This window comes from Epinephelus moara, chromosome 7 (assembly GCF_006386435.1).
Source record: "Epinephelus moara isolate mb chromosome 7, YSFRI_EMoa_1.0, whole genome shotgun sequence".
Classification (NCBI taxonomy): domain Eukaryota; kingdom Metazoa; phylum Chordata; class Actinopteri; order Perciformes; family Serranidae; genus Epinephelus; species Epinephelus moara.
In genome coordinates, this window is record NC_065512.1 from 6,591,857 (window position 1) to 6,613,816 (window position 21,960).

General features: G+C 42.2%; 1 protein-coding gene across 1 annotated transcript in view; it reads right to left on the reverse strand.

Annotated features, from left to right (window-relative positions):
• The window catches only part of LOC126393463 (titin-like), a 101,696-nt gene that overhangs the window by 819 nt on the left and 78,917 nt on the right, over positions 1-21,960 (reverse strand). The window contains exons 94-123 of the mRNA XM_050049649.1: positions 21,168-21,272; positions 20,855-20,950; positions 20,491-20,634; positions 20,173-20,247; positions 19,936-20,022; positions 19,420-19,455; positions 15,809-15,859; positions 13,992-14,390; positions 13,533-13,811; positions 13,118-13,387; positions 12,891-13,030; positions 11,958-12,084; positions 11,551-11,817; positions 11,154-11,420; positions 10,623-10,886; positions 10,305-10,444; positions 10,070-10,196; positions 9,209-9,475; positions 8,342-8,608; positions 7,730-7,996; positions 6,633-6,772; positions 6,359-6,485; positions 5,277-5,419; positions 2,760-2,883; positions 2,392-2,658; positions 2,146-2,243; positions 1,873-2,041; positions 616-885; positions 239-505; positions 13-158 (exon numbers count right to left, since the gene is read on the reverse strand). Of these exons, the coding sequence (XP_049905606.1) occupies positions 13-158; positions 239-505; positions 616-885; positions 1,873-2,041; positions 2,146-2,243; positions 2,392-2,658; positions 2,760-2,883; positions 5,277-5,419; positions 6,359-6,485; positions 6,633-6,772; positions 7,730-7,996; positions 8,342-8,608; positions 9,209-9,475; positions 10,070-10,196; positions 10,305-10,444; positions 10,623-10,886; positions 11,154-11,420; positions 11,551-11,817; positions 11,958-12,084; positions 12,891-13,030; positions 13,118-13,387; positions 13,533-13,811; positions 13,992-14,390; positions 15,809-15,859; positions 19,420-19,455; positions 19,936-20,022; positions 20,173-20,247; positions 20,491-20,634; positions 20,855-20,950; positions 21,168-21,272 (5,426 nt within the window). The remainder of the gene's footprint in view (positions 1-12; positions 159-238; positions 506-615; positions 886-1,872; positions 2,042-2,145; positions 2,244-2,391; positions 2,659-2,759; positions 2,884-5,276; positions 5,420-6,358; positions 6,486-6,632; positions 6,773-7,729; positions 7,997-8,341; positions 8,609-9,208; positions 9,476-10,069; positions 10,197-10,304; positions 10,445-10,622; positions 10,887-11,153; positions 11,421-11,550; positions 11,818-11,957; positions 12,085-12,890; positions 13,031-13,117; positions 13,388-13,532; positions 13,812-13,991; positions 14,391-15,808; positions 15,860-19,419; positions 19,456-19,935; positions 20,023-20,172; positions 20,248-20,490; positions 20,635-20,854; positions 20,951-21,167; positions 21,273-21,960) is intronic.

Here is a 21,960-nt window from a genome sequence, read left to right on the forward strand (position 1 = left end):
CCTCTGAAGCACCATGTACTTGCTGCTCTCAAATATCGTCTCCTCGTTCTTTAGCCACTTGGCCTTCGCTCCCTCTGTGTTTGTCTCACAGTTGAACATGATCTCACTTCCTTCCTTCACCTCCGTGTCTTTAATTGGCGTGATGATCCTCAGTTTCTCTGAAATACACAACGAACTGATCAGCACCAAACCTTCGCCCTCAAAAAAACAAAACATGAAGTGGGAGGAGGAGTCTTACCAATCACAAGCAGATCAGCGGAGGCTCTGACGGCGCCGATGTGGGCGACGTAGCCTCCTTCATCCTTCAGCTCGCAGTTTTTCACAATAAGAGCTCTTCTCTTTCCTTCGCTGACAATGGTATACTTGTCCCCTGATTCTACCTCCTTGTCTCCTCTGAACCATTTCACCTCGTAGGTTTCCTTGGAGACGGAGCAGGCGAACTCGGCCTTCTCACCCTCCACCACCTCCTGGTTTTGAGGACGGGCGATGAACTCGGCCGCCAGTTCTGGAGAAAAGAAGAAGAAGGCAGGAAGTGTTAAAGTGGTTATTTTACATCACATAAAGGAAGTAAGACTTTAGACGCTAGACGTCATCTGACAGAATGATGAAACGTACCGTTGAGTTTGAGCCTGGCGGACGTCCTGACGGTGGGACTCAGCCTGCAGTTGTACTCGCCGGCGTCGTCCATCCTCAGGTCCTGGATGATCAGGATCCTCTTGCGTCCGTCCATGATCTGCTCGTAGCGTCCGCCCTCAGGCAGTTCCTCGTCTCCTTTGTACCACGTGACCTCGGCGTTGGCCTTCGACACCTCGCAAATCATCTTCACACTATCCGTCTCCGTCCCCTCCACATTGGACAGGTTCTTGGTGAACCTGGCTGCCTCCTCTGCGACCAATCACACAACAGCAGCAGCAGAAGAGGTTAATGAGGGGGCGGAGTCTGATCTGACTATCAGAATCATCAAACTTTTCTCCATCAAGGCTGACAAGTCCCGAGTCAAGTCCCAAGTAAAGTCTGACGATTCCCAAGTCAGGTCCCAAAGCAAGACTCAAGTCAAGACTGACAAGTTCCAAGTCAAGTGCCAAGTCAAGACTGACAAGTCCTACGTCAAGTCCAAAGTCAAGACTGACAAGTTCAAAGTGAAGTCCCAAGTCAAGACCAACAAGTCCCAAGTCAAGACTGAGAAGTCCAAAGTCAAGACTGACAAGTCCCAAGTCAGGACTGAGAAGTTTAAAGTCAAGACTGACAAGTCCCAAGTCAAGACTGACAAGTTCAAAGTAAAGTCTCAAGTCAAGACTGACATGTCCCAAGTCAATTCCCAAGTCAAGACCAACAAGTCCCAAGTCCTAAACATGACTTTGAGTCCTGAAGTCATAATGCTCTCTTCACTAAATGTAAAACCATTTTAACAACAGAGAAATAAAATATTAAGGTTATAAAAACTCTGAATGTTTTGGGGAAGATATCAATTTCAAGTCAAAGGCTCAAGTCCAAGTGAATTCAGGATTTATTGATGTTAGAGTCCAGACAATGTGTCGAGTTGACTCAAATTTGTGACTGGAGTCTGAGTCGAGTCCAAGTCATGTAACTGGAGTTCTCACCTGTGGTACCACAGATTGTTCCTTCCTGTTAATTCGTCCTCAGTTAATTTACAGGAAACAAACATGAATCTATGACAGTCTGTATAACGTGATTTAAGTTGTTTGTGTGTAATTATATAAATGACAGAATGAATTCTTCTGGATCTGTCATCTGTGCTTACACTGAAGACAGTGACTTACGACCCTGACTGACAGATGTTTGATCAGATTCTAATGTTGCTGTATGTAACGTTATAAAACTAGATCTGACAGGATATGAAATGTTCCTCACCGATAACTGTGAGCATGCCGGATGTCTTGGAGGTTCTGGCGTCACACTCGTACTCGGCCTCGTCGTCAAACACTGACTTGTGGACGATGAGGATCCTCTGGACGCCTTTAGCGATGATCTCGTACTTCTTTCCTTTCCTGATCTCACTGCCGTCTTTGAACCAACGAACCTGAACGACAGCAGACATGATGTTTCATCATTTCTTTTCCTCCGTACGGATTTTAATCTTAAAGTGACAGCAGAGCTGAACGCTCATTGGTCAGCAGGACTCACCTTGGCCGACTCGCGGGACACTTCACATTCAAACCTGGCAGATTCTTTCTCTTTTACCTCGACATCCTGCAGAGGCTTTGTGAACTCCACGTGAGGAGCTGAGGACACAAACGCCGCTCCATTACAATTTCAATTTGTGTTTCAGATTCAACTCTTTTATTGTGAAGGCTGTCTGAGAGGAAGTGATGAGCTCTGACAATAAAGTTTTAAATAAAAGGTTGAGTAAATGAAAAGTTTCATCCTTACGTGTGACCTCCAGGAAACAGGAAGTCTTGAACTCTTTGGCATCACACGTGTACATCTTTGCGTCTTCTGGAGCGCAGCCGTGGATGACGAGCGCTCTCTTGCGTCCATCGACTATCATGTCGTACTTCTTGGTCTTCCTGAGTTCCTGCCCTTCCCTGAACCACGTCACCTCTGCATTCTCTCTGGAAACTTCACACTCGAGCGTGGCGGTCGCCTCCTCCTCCACCGTCTGGTCCTCCAGAGGCTTCGTGAACTCCACTGGTGGCTCTGAGTGCAGAAACACATAAACATTATTAACCAGAGACACACGACATGTCCTGATGCCCGTGTGATGCGTTCACTGACCCCGGTGTGTTTGAGTGTCTCACCTCTGACGATGAGCTGAGCCTGAGTCAGGAAGTCTTTGGCGGTCAGTTTGACTTCGCCGGCCTCCGACAGCTTCACGTCTCTGATGGTCAGAGCATGAACTCGTCCCGCCACGCGAGTCTTCACCTGCAGAGACAAGCACAAAATCCGTCAGTTCAATAATCAGAGCAGTCGTCTTAATTAAAGCTGATGATTCGTTAGATCTCTGATTCATGTGTCGAGCACCGTCTCAGTTTATTGTTTCGATTTGCTGAAATTAATGTGTCATTAACTTAACTGTTCGTTAATTCATGTAGAAATATAACACTCGACCAACAGGGCTCTCATTTTAGTGTAGAGCGTCAGACTGAATTCACCAACGCACCATGTCAGGTCACTCACTCTCCGGGACCGCCAGTGTTACTTGAATAAGTAAACACTGACCAACGGGACCAGACTGGCCGACCCGTATGCTCTCACTCAGTGGATGGATGATGTCACAGGAAGCCAATCTTACAAAGGAGGACCACACTTGTATGTTTTGCTATGGAAGCTAACGTTAGCTAATGTGCTAAGAAGTTAGTGTTCTAGAGAAATCCAATATTCCTCTTAATCCCTCCCCAGTTTCTGATGAGGTGGACATGATAACCCTTAATACAGATTACAACCAGCTGAAACTTCTCCTGGTTAAATTCCTTCAGTGTTCATTGTTCAGGAGCTGAATTATCCACAGAGGTCTCTTCCTCTCAGAAACAAACACACCAGCTGATTTAAACCCCAAAAAACACTGAATAAGACGTGTCATGTTGAAAAAATCAGATTTTTTCCTCATGCTGCTTGTTGCGGAGGCCGATAACACTGATAACAAAAAACATGAATGGCCCTATCTAGAGTCAGTGTTTAGTTTGTCTGCTCTGGGCTACTGTAGAAACACGGTGGTGCAACATGGTGACCTCCGTAGACGAGGACCTGCTCCCTATGTAGATATAAGCATCTCATTCTAAGGTAAAAACACAATGATTCTTATTTTTTAGCTGATTATACACTAAAGAAAACATACTGATTATATTATATTCACTTTAAATCCTACTCACTGGAGCTTTAAACCTGATATAAACAAACTTTAGACATGTCACATTAGGAATCATTTTGATCATTCTGATTATTTGATTCAGAGGTTGTTTAATTTATTTTACTCAAAGTGTCTGAAAACTAAAAAAAACTAAATCTTGATGGATAAATGAACATCAATCAAAGTTAAAGCGTAGAAAATAAAATCAGAGTTAATTAACGACATGAGTGTGATGTTGCTGTTTCAGGAGCTCATCGTCTCTCACAGGGAGTGACTCAGTCTTCAGACTGATGCTAACATGCCAAAGCTAACAGTGTTTCTCTGTACATATAAGGAGGTGACGGTGTGACAGATAACAGCAGCTGCTCTCCTATCTCTGATTATTTTTAACTCCAGCAGACACACTGGAGCTTCAATGCTGCAGGAAACACACCAACACATCCGGACTTTGACAGCTGCTTTTGTTCCCTCATTTTAATTAAAAAAGAATAGAAAATATTACATCCTCCAATTTCTCCACTTTCGTCACTGCTCTTTTTTTTCTTCTGTCGCCTTCAAACATGATGAACATGACAATCGCTGACATCAAGAACATGACACAACTTTGATTTGTAAACCTGTGAAACAAACTCCGCCCACTGATTTCAGTTTAATACTTGTTAAAAATTAAACGGTCATCAATAAATGAATCAATAAAGTAGCTGACTGAAAATGGAACCAAGAAAATGTTTCTTTTCATTTATTTTGATAATTACAGTTTAGGGACTGTTCTTTATTTATCAGATTTTAAATGTTGAATAAAGTCATTTTGATGAAGTATCACTAGTTTAAGCTCTGATTTGGTAATGGTTTTCCTTTAATGTGACGGGAATGTTCGTCGCACATAATGTGTAAAAGGATCATCAGAAATTTTCGAATTAACGATAATTATTTTTTCCTACAGTTTCTGGCTGTGAGAAATGGTCTAATTTTGGCAATTTTTACAGAAAACATGCTTTCAAGTTTGCAAAGAAGGTTTGCCTTAAAAAACAAGAAGCCAAAACTACATTGTCAAAAATTTGGAAAATCTTCAAAATTTGGAAGGCAGGAAAACAACCCGCCTTCAAAACATGCCCACATGTTTTCTTCAGAAATTTATTTATCAATTTACAACAACAATTTATTTGGCCTCCTGACAGCGAACGACTTGTTTCTAATTCTAAAGAGTTTAACAACAGAAACAGGGGCAGTTTTTACTGAATACATTAAATATAAATGTTCACACTGAAAAAAGATCTGAACATCTTATCTTGAGTTATTTTATTGAATTAATTAATTAATTTTATTTCGTCCTGAAATAATTTTGTTTCTCTTAAGTGTAAAATTATTAAACCTAGAAAAGCTTTTTTTTTTTTTTTTACTTTGTTAGAGCAGATTAAAACATTTAGTTTGTTTGAGAAGAACTTTTCCTTGCTGGTGTCTGACTCACCCGATCACTGGCCTCCATCTTCTGTCCTCCTAGGAACCACTCCACTTCGATGCCTTCGTATGACAGCTCACACTCGAAGGTCGCCGTCTCTCCGGCCGTCACCGTCACGTCCTTCAGAGGACGCATCAGCCCAATGGACCGAGCTGAAGAAGAAGAAGAAGGAGAAGAAGAAGACATGGTGAGACAGAGGAACATGCATCTGTCCTGATCTGAGGTTGGTTTCCTGTCAGAAAGTTTGTGAAGCAGCAGAGTCGAGTTCCTCCAATCAGAGAGCTGTGTCTCTCTTCAGATAAAGACTACAACGGCTAAAATAAACTCAGGAGCTGATTGGTTAAAGACTGAAACACTCGACACTTTTGCAGCTGAAAATACAAGGACGATGTTTTAACTCAGAGTCAGCAGATGAGAGACAAAGAGGTGAAGATCAACAGGAGGATTAAAAACTGTAGAGTTAAACCATTTAAAGTTGTATTTGATATTTAGCAGCCAAAAGAAAATTGGAACTCCCGTTTGAAAAACATTTGAATAAAAAGCTTTCAATTATTTTGTGGCAACATTTTATAAAGTTTTTAAACATGTGCATCAATTCAGTTTCATATTTGGCTTTTTTAAGTGCTTTTTAAAAATATGTCTAATTTCGAATGCACTGCAAGTAAAATGTACAAATTCAAGCAGAAATTTAAGTAATTAAAATAACCAAAACTTGGAAATTCCAAAAATGTCTCCTAAAAATTATCCCTGGAAATTATCCCCAAAGTTTGGAGAATCACAGTAGGCAGTAAAATAAATACAAGCACAACCATTTAAATCTGTATGCCCCTCTCCTAAGCCAAAATAAAAAACATAATTCCTTTAAAAAATGCATAAAAAAAATTATACTTAAGAGCAGTACTTGAGTAGATTTACTCAATTACATTCTACCTCGGTTTATGCTGATGGAGACTGTTCGAATGCTTGGGTGGAGAAAAACAACTTTTCACAGTTTAAAGGTGGAAAACTAAAACAGAGGTTGTTTCTGTATGTTGAAGACAAGATGAACGTTTAATGAATGAAGACATGAGGAAATAAAAAGGCGCTCTCACCTTTGACTCGGAGCTGAGCGTTGGATTTGGCATTGGCTGCTGAGAAGTCGACGCCTCCAGCCATGTCCATACGGACGTTGTAGAGGATCAGCACGTGTTTGGTTCCTTCCTCCTTAATCTCAACATCCTGACAGAAAACAGCAAATGACTCTCAGTGGTGGAACAAGTATCGGCATATTTTACTGAGGTCAAAGAAACAACAGTTTATGTAGAAGTATGCAGTGCTATGCAGTAGTAGTATGTAGCAGTATATATGTATATGAAGCCGACTTACAGGAGACTGATGCAGAGCTTCTCCCTTCAGTTTCCAGTTTCCGTGAACGTCCTCTTCTGAGATCTCTGTCTCGAACTTGGCTGTTTCTGTCTCTGTGACCTCAACACTGTACAGTGGACGGACCACCTTGATGTCCCGCTCTGAAGAGGACAAAGATCAGGACAAAAAACATTAAGAGGGATGAAAGCGCTAAAGAAACCTAATGTTTCATCTGCTCTCTGAGTCTGACCAGCTGTGGAGCTGAATGTGTGAAGGTTGAGGATGGGAGGATCTCTCAGCTAAATCTTGTTTTCTAAGCTATGAGAATCACTTCTTTTTTTGGGACAGTGAAGGCACCAAATTGAAAGTCTGCCTTATCTGAATACTACATGTACAGTTTCTGCTGTAAATATGGTGTACCTCAGGGCACTGCTCTTAGTCCTCTGCTCCTCTTATACTATAATACATTCATTTGGCAGACATTATTGTCCAAAATAAAAATCTTTAAAACATTTAGATTTGATACAAACAAAAGCTGAATGTCATCAAAAATTGTCTCAAAAATCAAACAACTAAAGCGAAACGCTGATGATACGTCGCTCTTTTAGGCAGATGATCAAATCCATGTAAGTAAATTAGAAGCCGTGATTAAACTGGATGTCGCATCACTTCATTTTCCTTAATCTGAAAAATGATGATGTCACTGGCTCTGCTCGACATATTCATCAAATTCATTAAAAAATCAGGAACTCGTAATATTTGATTGATTTCTCAAAGTTAAGAATCTTTCTGTCACTGTTGATGCTTGGATTTACCAGCAATGCTTTTTTTATCGTGCCAACATTGCTAAAATTGTTCTTTAAGTTCTTTAATGTCCCAGCTGATGATCCACCATTTTGTTTAAGCCGCACCAGCTTACTGTATTGAATCTAAAGCTCATCTTTTCTTAAATTAATAAAACTGTACTCATGGTGCTGCAGTAGGATTTAGGTTCTTGACCAAATTAAACACACTCATGTAACTATTATCCACTTCTATGCCAATGATACTCCGATTCACACGGCAGATGATCTAATTTATATTTAGAAATTTATGACAACCTGAACGTCATGATTTACCTTCAATCTTGAGCTTGGCTGTAGTTTTATCTGAGCCACAGTCGCAGGTGTACTCTCCGATGTTGGCCTTCTCCGCCTTCCTGACCATCAGGATGCGCTTCTTGCCGTCAGTGCTGATGGCGATGTTCTTGGAGGGAGTGATCTCTTTCCCGTCCTTGAACCATTTGACATCAGCGACGGCTTTGCTCAGTTCACAGACCAGCTTAACTTCGTCCTTCTCTACAGCAGTGTAGTTCTGCAGCTTGGTGGTGAAATACAAGTCGCCCTCTGCAGAGAGACAAGATGTTTTATTTTAGAGACCAGAACTCCTGTGTTTCAAATAAATTTGATTTTATCCTTCATACCAATTTTTTTAAAGTCCTTTTTTTAAGGAAACTTCCAATCCTTGAACACTTAAAGTATCTCAAACAGAGGCAAAAGTGGCATTTCTGTTTGTAGATTATCTGATGTTAGTCATCTATGTAAACAAACATCATTAATTAAGTTCAACATTTTTACCAGCCAATAATTTTTGATAAATGACTTAAGTTGGGTGTTTCTTTCCAACCAAACACACAAAAAACTACCCAACAGGTGACATAAGCTGAACAGCTACTGAAGAGTGACACTGACCGATGACAGTGAGCATGGCGGTCATACTCTTGTCCATGGCCTCCACTTTGATCATGGAGGTGTCGTCGATTGTGACTTCCTTGAAGGCCAGTGTGTGGATCTTTTCGTGATCCGACATGTGCACCACCTTGCTGGGATGCAAGCGGACATCGTTTTTGTACCAGACCACCGGGATCTTGTCGTGGGAGAGTTCGACGCTGAACTCTGCAGTTTCACGTTCCTTAACCGTCACATCCTTAATCGGTTTGACAAACTCCAGGCGAATACCTGCCACAGAAAAAACAACAGATATTCAGACATCTGAAATACGGAATATATCTTAAAGGAATTTGTCTGAAATTAAAGATTCCAAATCAATGCAACAGAGTTTTGAGACCCTGCGTCCTCATATGAGGACATCACATTTTGGGTTTACTGGACATTATACTTCATTCTGCTTAACTTTGACCTGTTGTCCTTGTTCATAGATACTTGTTTGTGCCATCTAGTGGTAGTAAGAGCACAATACACTAATCCATGTAAAAACAAGATGGCAGCCATCTCTGCCAAGTCAGTCTGCAGCTGATCCCGACACAAAAGTGGACAAGGTCCAAATAAATCACATTTTATGGTTGAAACTTATTTGTGATTAATAACGTTTGTAGTTTGATATCCCAAACAAACTTAACCATTTTTTGCAACAGTAACAAGCTAAGATGCTGTTAAATAGAAAGTACTCGTTTGACAATACTGGGAAATTATCATCAGCTCTTTGAAGAATGTTGGGACTTTATTATAACTGACAATGTTTAGTTTTTTATACTTACCAGGTCCTCCTAATCAGAAATGCATACCAAACTAAAGTTTGGATCTCAGGTCTCGAGTTACCTTGTATAACGAGTTTGCCAGTCGTCCTCTTGTCCTCGGCCTCAAACATGTACTTTGCCTCGTCGTCGTAGGCAGCCGATTGGATACGCAGAACGAACATGTTTCCTTCCTGGATCATCTTGTACTTTTCGTCACTCTGCAGCTCCTGAGAACCTTTCAGCCAGCGGAAACTCTTGGGAATTCTCGACACCTCGAGCTCGAACCTCGCCTCGTCCTTCTCGTACACACTAACATCACTCAGCGGTGTGAGGAAGTTCAGAGGAAGTTCTGAAGGGAAACACGAAGAGTGATTTTTACTTTGCTGCTGTATGGAGGTCAAGTCAAGTTTTCTGATAACGTTGAGGTCCTGAAATACTCAAATACACACAAAAAGTGCCTCAAACAAAAATTTAAACAACATGTGCGAATTGTGTACAGGTCAGAGGACTGCTATACTACACAGTGCATCGGCCAATCAGCATGTGGAATTCTGTTATAATCACTGGGACTCAAAAATGTGCCTCAAAAAATCTTTAAAAAAAAAGACAAAATTTGAGAATATTGAAAACTGGCCTTATGACCTGTGCTTGGATGATTTAAGGGATCAAACTCCTACAATCAATATGTGGATAGTTCAAATGATGGAAACTACTGCGTGTTAAAAGACGGCTGGGAGATTAAATTGAAAAACTGATTTGATTAATGAACAATAGGACAGTTTCAGTTGATATATGTCTGGAGGGTACAATTTGATTTGATTTATAGGCAACTGGACTTGCTCGAGTTTCTTGAAGACGTCAAAACCATCTGTCTTCTCTGGTTTGAAGGCAGACTAGAGGCGCAGGACTGACAAAAAATAAAGTAACTCTGAGGTTGGTTTACCTTTGACCTTCAAGTTGGCAGAACACTTGGCGTTGGCAGCGGCGTACGCCACCTCACCAGTCATGGGCACTTTACAGTTGTAAAGGATCAGCGTGTGTTTGCCGCCCTCCTCGATGATGTCAACATCCTGTCAAAGAATATGACAGTTATTAATGACTCAGACAAGCTTTTATCCACATAATAAATATAATACAAAAACATAAATCTCCTGTGATGTCACAGTCGAGATGCTCACTTTAGAAGGACTAAGGACTTCTCCGTTCAGTTTCCACTGGCCGTGCACATCGTCCTCTGAGATCTCCACCTCGAAACGAGCCGTCTCTCCATCAAACAGCTCCACGCCATAAATCGGCCGAACAACCTTGATGTCACGAGCTGGTGGTGAAACAACAAAACTGTTACAAACTGAAATATAAAGTTTTCGTTGTGTTTTTCATCACAGTTCACAACAAACAGACGTGAACGTCAGTTTGTCTTGAAACTTTTCAGCTGTTATAAAACAAAAGAGGAAGAATCACCTCCATGTTTAGGAACAGAACTGACAGCGCGTTACCTTCAATGTTGATGTTGGCCGAAGTCTTGTCTGTTCCACAGTCACATACGTATTTGCCTTTATCGCTCTGCTCCACTTTCTTCAGGATCAGAGACCTGTGAGTGGCCTCTGTCCTCATGACCACCATCTTGGAGGCGACGATCTCCTTCTCGTTGTGGTACCAAACCACAGGTACGTCTTTGCTCAGCTCACAGTCCAGAGTCACCTCGTCTTTCTCTGTGGCCGTGTAGTCCTGCAGCTTCACCACAAAGATGGCGTCACCCTCTGGAATCGAGACCGACAGTCAGTTAGTGTCATACGATTGAGTCGTATCTTTACATACATCACTAAGGCTGAAGAGTTCCTCCAGGAAACACTGACAACAGATAAACGTCACTTCAGCAGATATCAATTTCAATTAAATAATAATAATAATAATCAGTAAATAAAAACAAAATACACTGATGAATGTGTCATGAAACGACATGCTGCAGCCCTGAAATAAAAGAGGAAGAAGAAGAAGAAGAAGAAGAAGAAGAAGTGTGTTGTTACCTATGACATTCAGTTTTGCCATGGAGTAAATTCCTTTGGCCTCTGCCTTTATCTGGCAGGTATCATCTAGAGTCAATGAGCTCATTTCTAGAGAGTGTTTCTTTCCTTCCACCTGTACAACCACTGTTCGGCCCACGTGGATTTTCACTTCATTTCGGTACCAAACCACTGGCACGTTTTCGTGCGTCAGCTCGAATTCAAATCGAGCTGTTTTACCTTCTTTCACTGTTTGGTCCTCAAGTTGCTTCACAAATTTGAGCCTCATGCCTGCAATACATGAGGTCAGTGCACACAAACAGGGGAGGGAGAGGTTTGTTGCCATCGGACACTTTAAAGCCACAGACATGGAATGACAACGAAGAAGAAACAACAGGAAGCGGTTCTGTCTGCCACTTACCTTCCACTGACAGCTGAGCGGTCGATTTAAGGCCCAACACTTCTATGGTGTACTGAGCCTCGTCATCAAACTCACAGCTGTTTATGATCAGCATGTGTTTCTTTCCATCATCGAGTATTTCATATTTAGGGCTCGGGGTGACGATCTCCGCCCCCCTGAACCACATGACCTTTGACACCTCTTTGGTGACGGTGCATTCAAACTTAGCCTGTTTCTTTTCAGGCACAGAAACGTCCTTCAGCTTGTCGACAAAAGCCATTTCAATCTCTGGGAGATGCGAATGATTCAGCAGTTATTCACAAAAGCAGAAACACAGCCGCCACTTTTCTTACCTTCTGAAACACCTTTGCTTTCTCAGACCGACAGCAGACAAACAACAAACAAACTACTGGTTATCAGATTCTTACCTTTGACGGTGAGCACAGCGCTGGTGACGGCATTAAGTGCCTGATATGACACTTCACCAGCCTGATCCAGCTGGACGTTTTTCAGCGTCAGGAAACGCTTCTTGCCTTCAGCTCTGATGTCACACGTCTGGAAAACAAAGACCAAATACTTCAGTTTAAGGACCAAAGCTGTACCCCTCCAATAATGTTTTATCTATATTTTTAGCCCCTTTTACATCTCCTGTTCAAGGTGGGAATGTCAAAAATGTTTTGCTGCTTTGTCGTTCTGTATAAAAGGTATGATCGCAGAATGGGGGGCAGAGTTGTTTCACCTTTAAGAGGATCATGGACGGGTATGACGTATTGATGGCGTGTTATGTGTACGACCCACCATAGGAGATTTAAAAAGTAGCTGTTAGCAGTTAGCAGCTACCTCAGAGAAGAAGAACAGCTGCTGAAAATGTCCTCAAATAGTGAAAACCATTCACACTCACATTCACACCTACGGACAATTTTGAGTCACCAATTAACCTGCATGTCTTTGGACTGTGAGAGGGAGCTGGAGCACCAGGAGAAAACCCACGCTGACATGGTAAGAACATGTAAACTCCGCACAGAAGGGCTCCCCTACCCTGGGTTAGAACGAGGAACCCACTTGCCGTGTGGCAAGAATGCTAACCACTGTACCACCGTGCTGCCTGTGATTGGTTTAGATAAACAAAACCTTTTTCCCCCTGTAACAGTAGATAATTTGGTGATTCCGCACAGCGCTGTGGAGATAGGTCTGGCTACGCATGACTAACTTGCGTGCAACCCAAGTCCCCTTAAATGTGATTGGTCAATACTACTCAGACAACATACAGAAACCTTCTTGTCCTGTGTCCTCCAGATTCTGCTACACATGCAGATATGTGTTTATTACTGTCAGACAGATAAGATAAGGTGAAATCTTACCGGAGACCTCAACAGCACCTGGCCCCTCAGCTTCCATTCACCGACTACATCATCCTCAGATATCTCAGTGTCAAAGCTGGCTTCCTCCTTCTCCACCACCTCCACGTTGGCGAGAGGCTTCAGGATCTCAGCCTCGCGCTCTGAAACACCACACAGACGGAGTTAACAGGAAACACTCAACACATTATCAGACCTGTGATTGTCTCCTCTGTAAATGTGACACCAACCTCCAAGGGTGAGTTTGGCCGTGTATCTGCGATCCTCCACCTGGATGGTGTAATCTGAGACGTCGTTGGGCTGGCAGTTGTTGATGGTGAGCGTCATGTTCTGTCCATCTTTGATGATCTCTGTCTTCTCAGAGGGAGTGATCTCGTCGTCTCCTTTATACCACTTCCAGTTGGGAGTGTCCTTGAACAGCTCACACTTGAATGTGGCCTTAGCCTTCGGTTTCACGTGCTGGTCTCTCAGAGGCTTCACCAGCCAGTCTTTGATGATTTCTGAGGACGGAGAGTTCAGGAGAACATGACTAAAGGTAACAGTTTGATTGTAGAAGGCAGGGAGCTAATCACAGCAGGTGTAAATATGAGATGAAACCTGGGACCTGTCACAGCTTTTCTCTACGACCTCCTGCTAACTGCTTACCAATCACTTTGACGTTGGTCAGTGTCTTGACGTCCTCCTTTCCATCCACCTCACATGTGTAGGTGCCGGCATCTTCGTCGGTGGAGTTCTGGATGGTCACAGCATGCTGCAAACCAATGATATTAATGGCTACTTTTCCAGCCTTATTCTTCAGGACAGTGCCATTACGCTTCCAGATCACATCTCTCTCTTTGTTCAGCTCACAGGTCAGATACATAGGCTGAGTCTTTATACATGTCGTCTCTGGTTCCAGTTCTTTCACCCATTTCACAGGCAGCTCTGTACAGAGAGATAAAACCATGTCAACAACAGTATAAAGGCTAAGTATCATTCAGTGTCTTCCATACCTGAGTCTGAGTACTTTCCCATGCCTACAAAAAGCTTGTTTTTATAGTTATATAGGTTGATATATAGTTTTTTTTTTTAATGTTGTGACATATTGACATTGGATAAGTTTACCTTCAACAATGAGCTTGGCTGTGCATGTGATTTCCTTGCCAGCGTTCCTGGCCACACAGGTGTATTCACCAGTGTCCGACAGCTGGACATCAATAATGTTCATCTTGCGATCTTTGCCATCAGATATGAATTTGTGCTTCGGGTCCTCGCGGATGTTGCTGCCATCTTTCATCCACGATGTGACGGCAGTGGAAGGCGAGACCTCACACTCAAACACAGCAGAGGAGCCAATAGACTCAGCCTCCTGCAACACAATGTCCTGAATCTTCTTGATGAACTTCAGGGGGACGGCTTTGAGCTTGAACCCTCCGAAGGGTTCCTCTGGGGGTGACGGACCTTTTCCACCGGGCCTCAGGCCGCGGCCCCTGCCACCATCACCAGGAGATGGGGTCTGTCTCGCTGCAACATCAAATACAAAATCTCACCAAGTTAGTTTCAGATAGGATGGCGAGTGAGGAATAAGTTGTTGGACAGTGGGACGTTTTTAAGATTTTGTGCCTACCGTGAATTAGACGTCATTCAGTTGACATAATCTCACATTTAACAAAAATCTATTTACCCTTACCAGTGTTAGAGTAAAATTCTGTTGGGACTATAAATCATGCAGAGCCACTCTTTATGCAGCCCAGTCGCCAGAGGAAAAGGTTGGCATTGTACATTGTGCAGCCAAATGTGAGTGACTTTTAGCAACCCATCGCTATTTTTCCAGCAGCTCCTGGGCAGTTGAACTTGTCTGCTTTCAGCAAACCCATCTCTGTTTTCCAAGCAGTATTTATACCACCAAACCTGGATGTTTATTAGTGATCTATCACCACTTTTCTGAAAGTGATTTTTACTGAGCCATCGTCATGTTTCCAGCAGCTTTTATGCAACCAAATGCAAATATTTCAAACCAAAACATGATCTTTTCTGAACAATAACCAAGTGGTTTTTGTCCCTAAGCACAACCACAGATTAAACACAGGGTTGTTGAAATGTAAAGTCTCAACGAATCTGCTACAAAATAACTTACAAATGTACAAATTTGTGATTTGCAGAAACGTACAATACCAATTTTTTCTAGTGACTGTGTTGCTTTAAGAGCTTCCAACAGGACTCTTCGAAGATTCCAAAATACAACACATAAAATACACAAAGACAGAAAGAGGAAGCAACTCCAGCAACTGTGGCACTATTTAGCAAAACACAACAGGTAAATTCAGATTCAGATTCAGATTCAGAATACTTTATTAATCCCGGGGGGGAAATTGTTTTTGTTCCAGTGCTCCGTGCAAAGTAGAAATAAAGACTACCTACCTGTGTTTTCACACATTCTGTGACAATTTAAATGTGTGACTGCAGAACAACTGTTAGCATAACATTTGTTTTCCTTCAGATTTGTTGTGACACGCAGCAAAGGTAAAGGAAAGGACGCCAAATTTTCTACTGACTACACATGCCAACATGCTGCTGCCAAAATCAGGGCTCCTGTTGGCTGTCATCAGTGAAGTTCTTTTTTGAGTTTAGTCAATGTTAGTTCCCTAAACACAAGCAGCTGTACAAGAACTTTGCCTGAATAACAAGATTACATATATTTCAGTTCTGGACAGATTTTGACACTTGGTGCTACATCTGATTTTGTTTTGTACCAAACAGCTAGAAGTTCGATACCCAGATTCAAAGCTCAACACAAGACGTTTGTTGAAAAGGACGAGACATAAAAAACAGCTTACACTTTACAACCACTGTGAATGGAGCGGGTGAAACTCCTTTAGATGGTAAGTAGCACAAGGAGCAAACCGTTAGCACACATGAGCTCTAATTTATTGGACTCATACCCCCGAATCCTCTGCCTCTGCCTTTTGGTGCCTCTTCTGACGGTTTTCCATCTGGACAAAAAACACCAAGATCAGTTTTTCTGTTTGAGCTCAAAAACCAAGAAACCAACGTTACATGCTAAATGCTAAATCAAACACAAATTCTTGTCAGCATCACATGAGAACATTAAGGGGACATCACACAATGGAGACGATAAAGATGGAGTGAAATCCTTGACAAATGGATAAATAATGGGACAAGATGATGGAAGGGACAAACATGGATGGAAGACAATGGAGAAAAACAAAAGTTGTAATGAATGACACACACTGGTGAAGACAAACACTTCATGATGATGTGGATGACACATTTGAGGACAGACATTATATGACGGACAACATGAGGACGTCTCAGTGGATGGATGGTGAATGGACGGATGAATGGATACTCTGAGCTCTAGATGAGTAAAGGATGTGATGAGGATTAGATGAGTCATTTAAGATGGATGAGGGGGCTCCAAAGTCATCAGATGAGGAGTTTGTCGGCCTTCGTCTCACCTCGTTTGGCGCCAGGCATGCCTGGAGTCTCCAGCGCCCCATCCATCCCTTCACCTTGCCAGTCATCCGGGGGAACCAGCTCCCAGCCCCAGGCCTCCTCCTCTTCCTCACCTTCCACTATTTCAGCCTCCTCTTCGAACACCTCCTCCTCTGGCTGGGTGGGTATCTTCTTCATCTGCACAGCTCCAGGGGAGACCTCCTTCACCAGGGGGATTCGCCCTTTAGCGGGCTTTTCTGGTTCTGAAACCTCCTCTGGTGACGGCTTCTTTGGGACCTTTTTGAGGGTCACAGCTTCAACAGAGTCTTTTGGTGAAACAGTTTTGGGAATCTGTTTGACTTTTTCAAGACTTGGCTTCTTCTCGACTGGGACTTGCTCCAGTTCTTTAGGCTTTGGCTTATCTACTTTTGGTGATGGTGTCTTTTTCAGCTCAACCTTCTTCAGTTGCTCAACAGGTTTTAGGGGTTTTTCCTCTTCCACCTTGTCTTTACCCACTCGAGGTGACGCAGTCTTTTTGAGTTCGATTCCTTTCTTCAAGGTATCTGTTAGTTTTTGTGGAACCTCTTTTTCCACTTCTTTCTGCAGTGTTGCTTCTTTCTTTCCTGGTGGACTGGGCTTCTTGGGTGGAACAGCTGATTCCTCTTTTTCCTGAGGTTTGTCATCCTCTTTTTTAGGTGTTGTGGTCTTCTCCACTTTCTTAAGCTGCTGTTCTTTCAGATCTTTGGGAGTTTCATCTCTTGGTGTTCGACTGGGGACCTTTGTGTCCACAGGTTTCCTTTTCTCTTCCTCAGGTGTTTTAGCTGGTTTTTCCTCAGGCTTGGCGTCTTTGATGAAAGGCTTCAACTTGACCTCCTCTTTTTCTTTATCTGGTGTGGAAATAATTTTAGGTTTTCCGCGAAGCTTGTCGGCAGCTGTAGGTTCAGTATCTTTGGGTACCTGATCAACTTTTTTCCTCTGTGGGATCTCCTTTTGGTCTTTGCTGATGTCAGGAGTTGCCTCTGGAGTTGTCAAGGGAGTGGCTTCATCTTTTCTGTGTTTTGAAGCAGCGGTGGGTTGGTCTCTCTGTGGTGTCTCTGCTCTCTTGAATGGAATGCGTTCTGTATCTGTCTTTGCCTCACCTTCTTTCTTAGCTTTTGGAGGTTCAGCTTCCTTGGGTTTCTCAGGTTTTTCAAATGGTTTCAGTGTCACTACTTCTGGCTCCTCCTCTTTCTTTGGCAGTTTCTTTATTTTCTTTTTGGTTAAATCGGGCTCAGGTTCTTCATCCTTTGGCTCTTTTGGGGTTCTTATCCATCTTGATTTCTCATCTTCAGCCTCCAGCTTTTCAGGTTCCTCTGCTTGACCCAGTTCAGATGCCTCCTCAGCGGCAGTGAAGACTCGTTCAGTTCTTCCAAGTGTCACAACCTCTCGATCTTCTCTATCGCGAAGCTTCTGAACTGTCAGTTCTGTATCATAATGCCTCGTCACTTCCACTTTATGAGTAATGACTTCCTTCTCAGGCTCTTTGGGCTTAGTTGGCACCTTTTTTAATTTGATCTTCTGAGGTTCTTCTTCTGGTTTCACAGATTTTTCAAATGGTTTTAGTTTGGCTGATTCTTTCTGCTCATCTGCCTTTGGCAGTTTAGTTATTTTCTTCTTATCTACACTTGGCAGCTCAGGTTCATCCTCTTTCTGAGGTTTAGGGGTTCTTGTCCAACCTTTTTTCTCTGGTTCCTGAGCAACCACAATTTTTTCAGCTTCCTCAAAGTAGCCTAACTGAGTCGTCTCCTCCTCTGCAGTGAAGACTCGTTCAGTTCTTCCAAGTGTTATTATCTCTCGATCTTCTCTGTCATGAAGTCCATGAACCATTAGTTCAACATCTTGATGCCTTGTCACTTCAACTTTATGAGTTATGACTTCTTTCTCAGGCTCTTTGGGCTTAGTTGGCACCTTTTTTAGTTTGATCTTCTGAGGTTCTTCTTCTGGTTTAACTGTTTTTTCAAATGGTTTTAGTTTGGCTGATTCTTTCTGCTCATCTGCCTTTGGCAGTTTAGTTATTTTCTTCTTATCTACACTTGGCAGCTCAGGTTCTTCCTCTTTCTGAGGTTTAGGGGTTCTTGCCAATCCCTCTTTTTCTGGTTCCTGAATGACCACAGCCTTTTCAGCCTCCTCAAAGTAGTCTAACTGAGTCATCTCCTCCTCTGCAGAAAAGACTCGTTCAGTTCTTCCAAGCGTTATTATCTCTTGATCTTCTCTGTCATGAAGTCCATGAACCATTAATTCAACATCTTGATGCCTTGTCACTTCAGCTTTTTGAGTTATGACTTCTTTCTCAGGCTCTTTGGGCTTAGTTGGCACCTTTTTTAGTTTGATCTTCCCAGGTTCTTCTTCTGGTTTAACTGTTTTTTCAAATGGTTTTAGTTTGACTGATTCTTTCTGCTCATCTGCCTTTGGCAGTTTAGTTATTTTCTTCTTATCTACACTTGGCAGCTCAGGTTCTTCCTCTTTCTGAGATTTAGGGGTTCTTGTCCAACCTTCTTTTTCTGGTTCCTGAACAACCGCAGCCTTTTCAGCTTCCTCAAAGTAGCCTAACTGGGCCGCCTCCTCCTCTGCAGTGAAAACTCGTTCAGTCCTTCCGAGCGTTATTATCTCTCGATCTTCTCTGTCATGAAGTCCACGAACCATTAGTTCTAGATCTTGATGCCTTGTCACTTCAGCTTTATGAGTTATGACTTCTTTCTCAGGTTCTTTGGGCTTAGTTGGAACCTTCTTCAGCTTGATGACCTCTGGTTCTGGTTCCTTCTCTTTGGGTAGTCTGGTGTACTTACTCTTCAGTTTAGGTGATTCTGGTGTTTTCGCATCCTGAACTGGGATCTTACCCTTTTGCTTAAGAGACGTCACTGTGGTTGAGGCAGTAAATACAAGTTTTACAACATTCACATAGAGACATACAGGAAACAACATTTTATCTGACACTTTTACAACACAGGACTCACACACCACGTCAACATGTAAAAACAAGAGATATCTATTGTTTATGAGATAATATGTGTCACAGTTTACTGCCCTTTAAAAATAAAGAAGCTAATATTTGGTATACCTTTCGTCGGTCCAGGTGCTGAAATGGGTTCCTTGTCTGCAAAAATTTCAATAAGAGTAATATCAGTTTTGAAAATACAAACAAAGGACAACTCATTTATTTTTGAGGTGGACAAACACTTGGGTTGAGAAAGCGTGGCATGCATTTGTTTTGTTTTTTTCAGAATAATTTTCATTTAAAGTGGGCTATAAATGGGGTGATTCTATCAAACAAGAGTTTTCGTCATTGCATGTGTACCAAGTTACAGTAAAGTAACTCCGAATGCATCAAGAGATATTTAAAAACAGGCATTTATAAGATATTCAGCTGATAGTGTGAGACTACAAAGACTTGGATTGGATCAGTTTATACAAACCTTAGACCAACAGATCTGGACAGAATTAAACATTGAATGTATTCCTTATATCAAAGCTTCAACTGCTTTGTATAAAGACTGAAGCCATCACAAAAGAAATCCTTCAAAGCGGCAGACAAACAGAAGAAGAACATAAATGAAAGTTAGAGAACAGATGTTACCTTCAGGGAGGTAGGATTCCTCTGACACAGGAGAGGGTTTGGCCTCTATAAATGGTGGAGAGGGTGTCTTCACCGCTGTTGCTGGAGCTACAAGAATGCCAACTTGATTAAATCACTGGCAAATATCTGTTGAACAGGCAACTGACAGATACTTAACACAGATGTAATAAAAGATGTATTTTCTTTGAAGAAGGACAAACGGAGTTAAACAACATTATGACATACAGAAGAAACTACCTGGAGGAAGTGTAACTTTTTCTTCTGGAAGCTGTGGTGCGGGTGGAGATGGTTTTCTTTCCTCTGGAGGAGACACTTAGGAGTACAAGATACCAAAGGTCATAACCAAGAGAACAGAAGATATGAAAGTGACAAGACATTAAAACAGACAGAGGGCAGAGTAAAGATGTTAAGAGGGAATTTAAGTGTACATGGATAAATCAGACAGACAGAAATAATCTGTAACAGTAAAAGAAACAAACAACATGGAGGTCCTCCATCTTCAAAATCAAGTCAACACAAACAAACAGCGTTCTTAAGTCCCACAAAACAAAGTACCTGCAGGAGGAGCAACTTTAGCTGCAAGAGCAGCAACGGGAGCAGCAGGAGCAGCAGTAGGAACTGAAGGTGTTGGTGCTGGTGCTGGTGTTGGTGCTGGTGCTGGTGCTGGTGCAGATGGTTTCTTTTCCTCTGGTCGAGAAACTTAAAATACAAGATGCCAAGATCACAACCAAGACAACAACACAATCAGTCAAGACACAGCTGTTCTGACACAATGCAAGATAAGACTGAGGACACAGGAGACAGCAAGTAAAACTGATACTGACAAAAGAGAAAATGATGAGGATATCTTTCGATCACCCAGCAAAGAAAACAAACAGACATTTAATTTACAACATTTAAAACCAAGTGAAGACACTACCTGCAGGAGGAGCAACTTTCTCTGCAGGAGCAGGAGGAGCGGGAGGTGAAGGCTTTGGTACGGGTGCAGATGGTTTCTTCTCCTCTGGGGGAGATACTTTGGGAATACAAGATGCCAAGGTCATGACCAAGAAAACAATACGCTTGGTCAAAACACAACAAGTAACACAAAAAGTTAAAAACATGGAAACCTGAAGAGAATTGAGACAATAAGAACAACACAAACAAACAAACAAACAAACAAAGAGAAAAACAACATGGCTGACTCTTGATGAGTCAGCAAAGATGAGGAAAGTACAAAGTGAACAGACTACCTTCAGGGGGAGCAACTCTGGCTGCAGGAGCAGGAGGCGCAGGAGGAGCAGGAGGTGAAGGCTTTGGTGCTGGTGCAGATGGTTTCCTCTCCTCTGGAGGAGACACTTTGGGAATACAATATACCAAGATCACGACCAAGACAACAACATGGTCAATCAAGACTACTCCACCACCAAAGATGAATCAGACATTAACTACTCCACACAACACAAACAAGTAGAAGAAGTGACGAGATTGTGAAAGAAATGATGGGGTGATGATGATGGAAAAACAGAAACAACGGAAGATGTTAATAGACCAAGAAAGTTTCCTTAGTACATGACGTACCTTGCAGAGTAGTGACATCAAGAGCATGTTACAAAGACAATGGACAGAGACAGCTCACTGCAATGATTAGTGTAAAATATACCATCTTTTCTTGTTATTGAAGACCTTATCGGAAGATGCGTGAGTACAGTAAATACAAGATGTTAAAGAGGGGTTGATCTTATGACGATCACGAGCCTATGCGGCTCAAAAAAGAAAGAATACCTTTATGAAGAGTTTGTTGTTCAATCTCCTGTGTTCTCTTCTTTGCTTTCTTGTCATCTTCTCTTGTTGGCGGGGGCTTACTTGCGCCAGTTTTCACTTCTTCAAAAGAGTCCACCTCAGAGATGGTTATTTTTTGTGCCAAAGAAGCAGGTTTTTTGGAAAGAAGAGTTTCTTCTTCAGGGTAAAAAGGTTTCTTCTGTGGTGGAACTTGAGATTTTTTAGTTGGCGCAACCTTGGCTTTGGTGATAAGTTTCTTAGGTA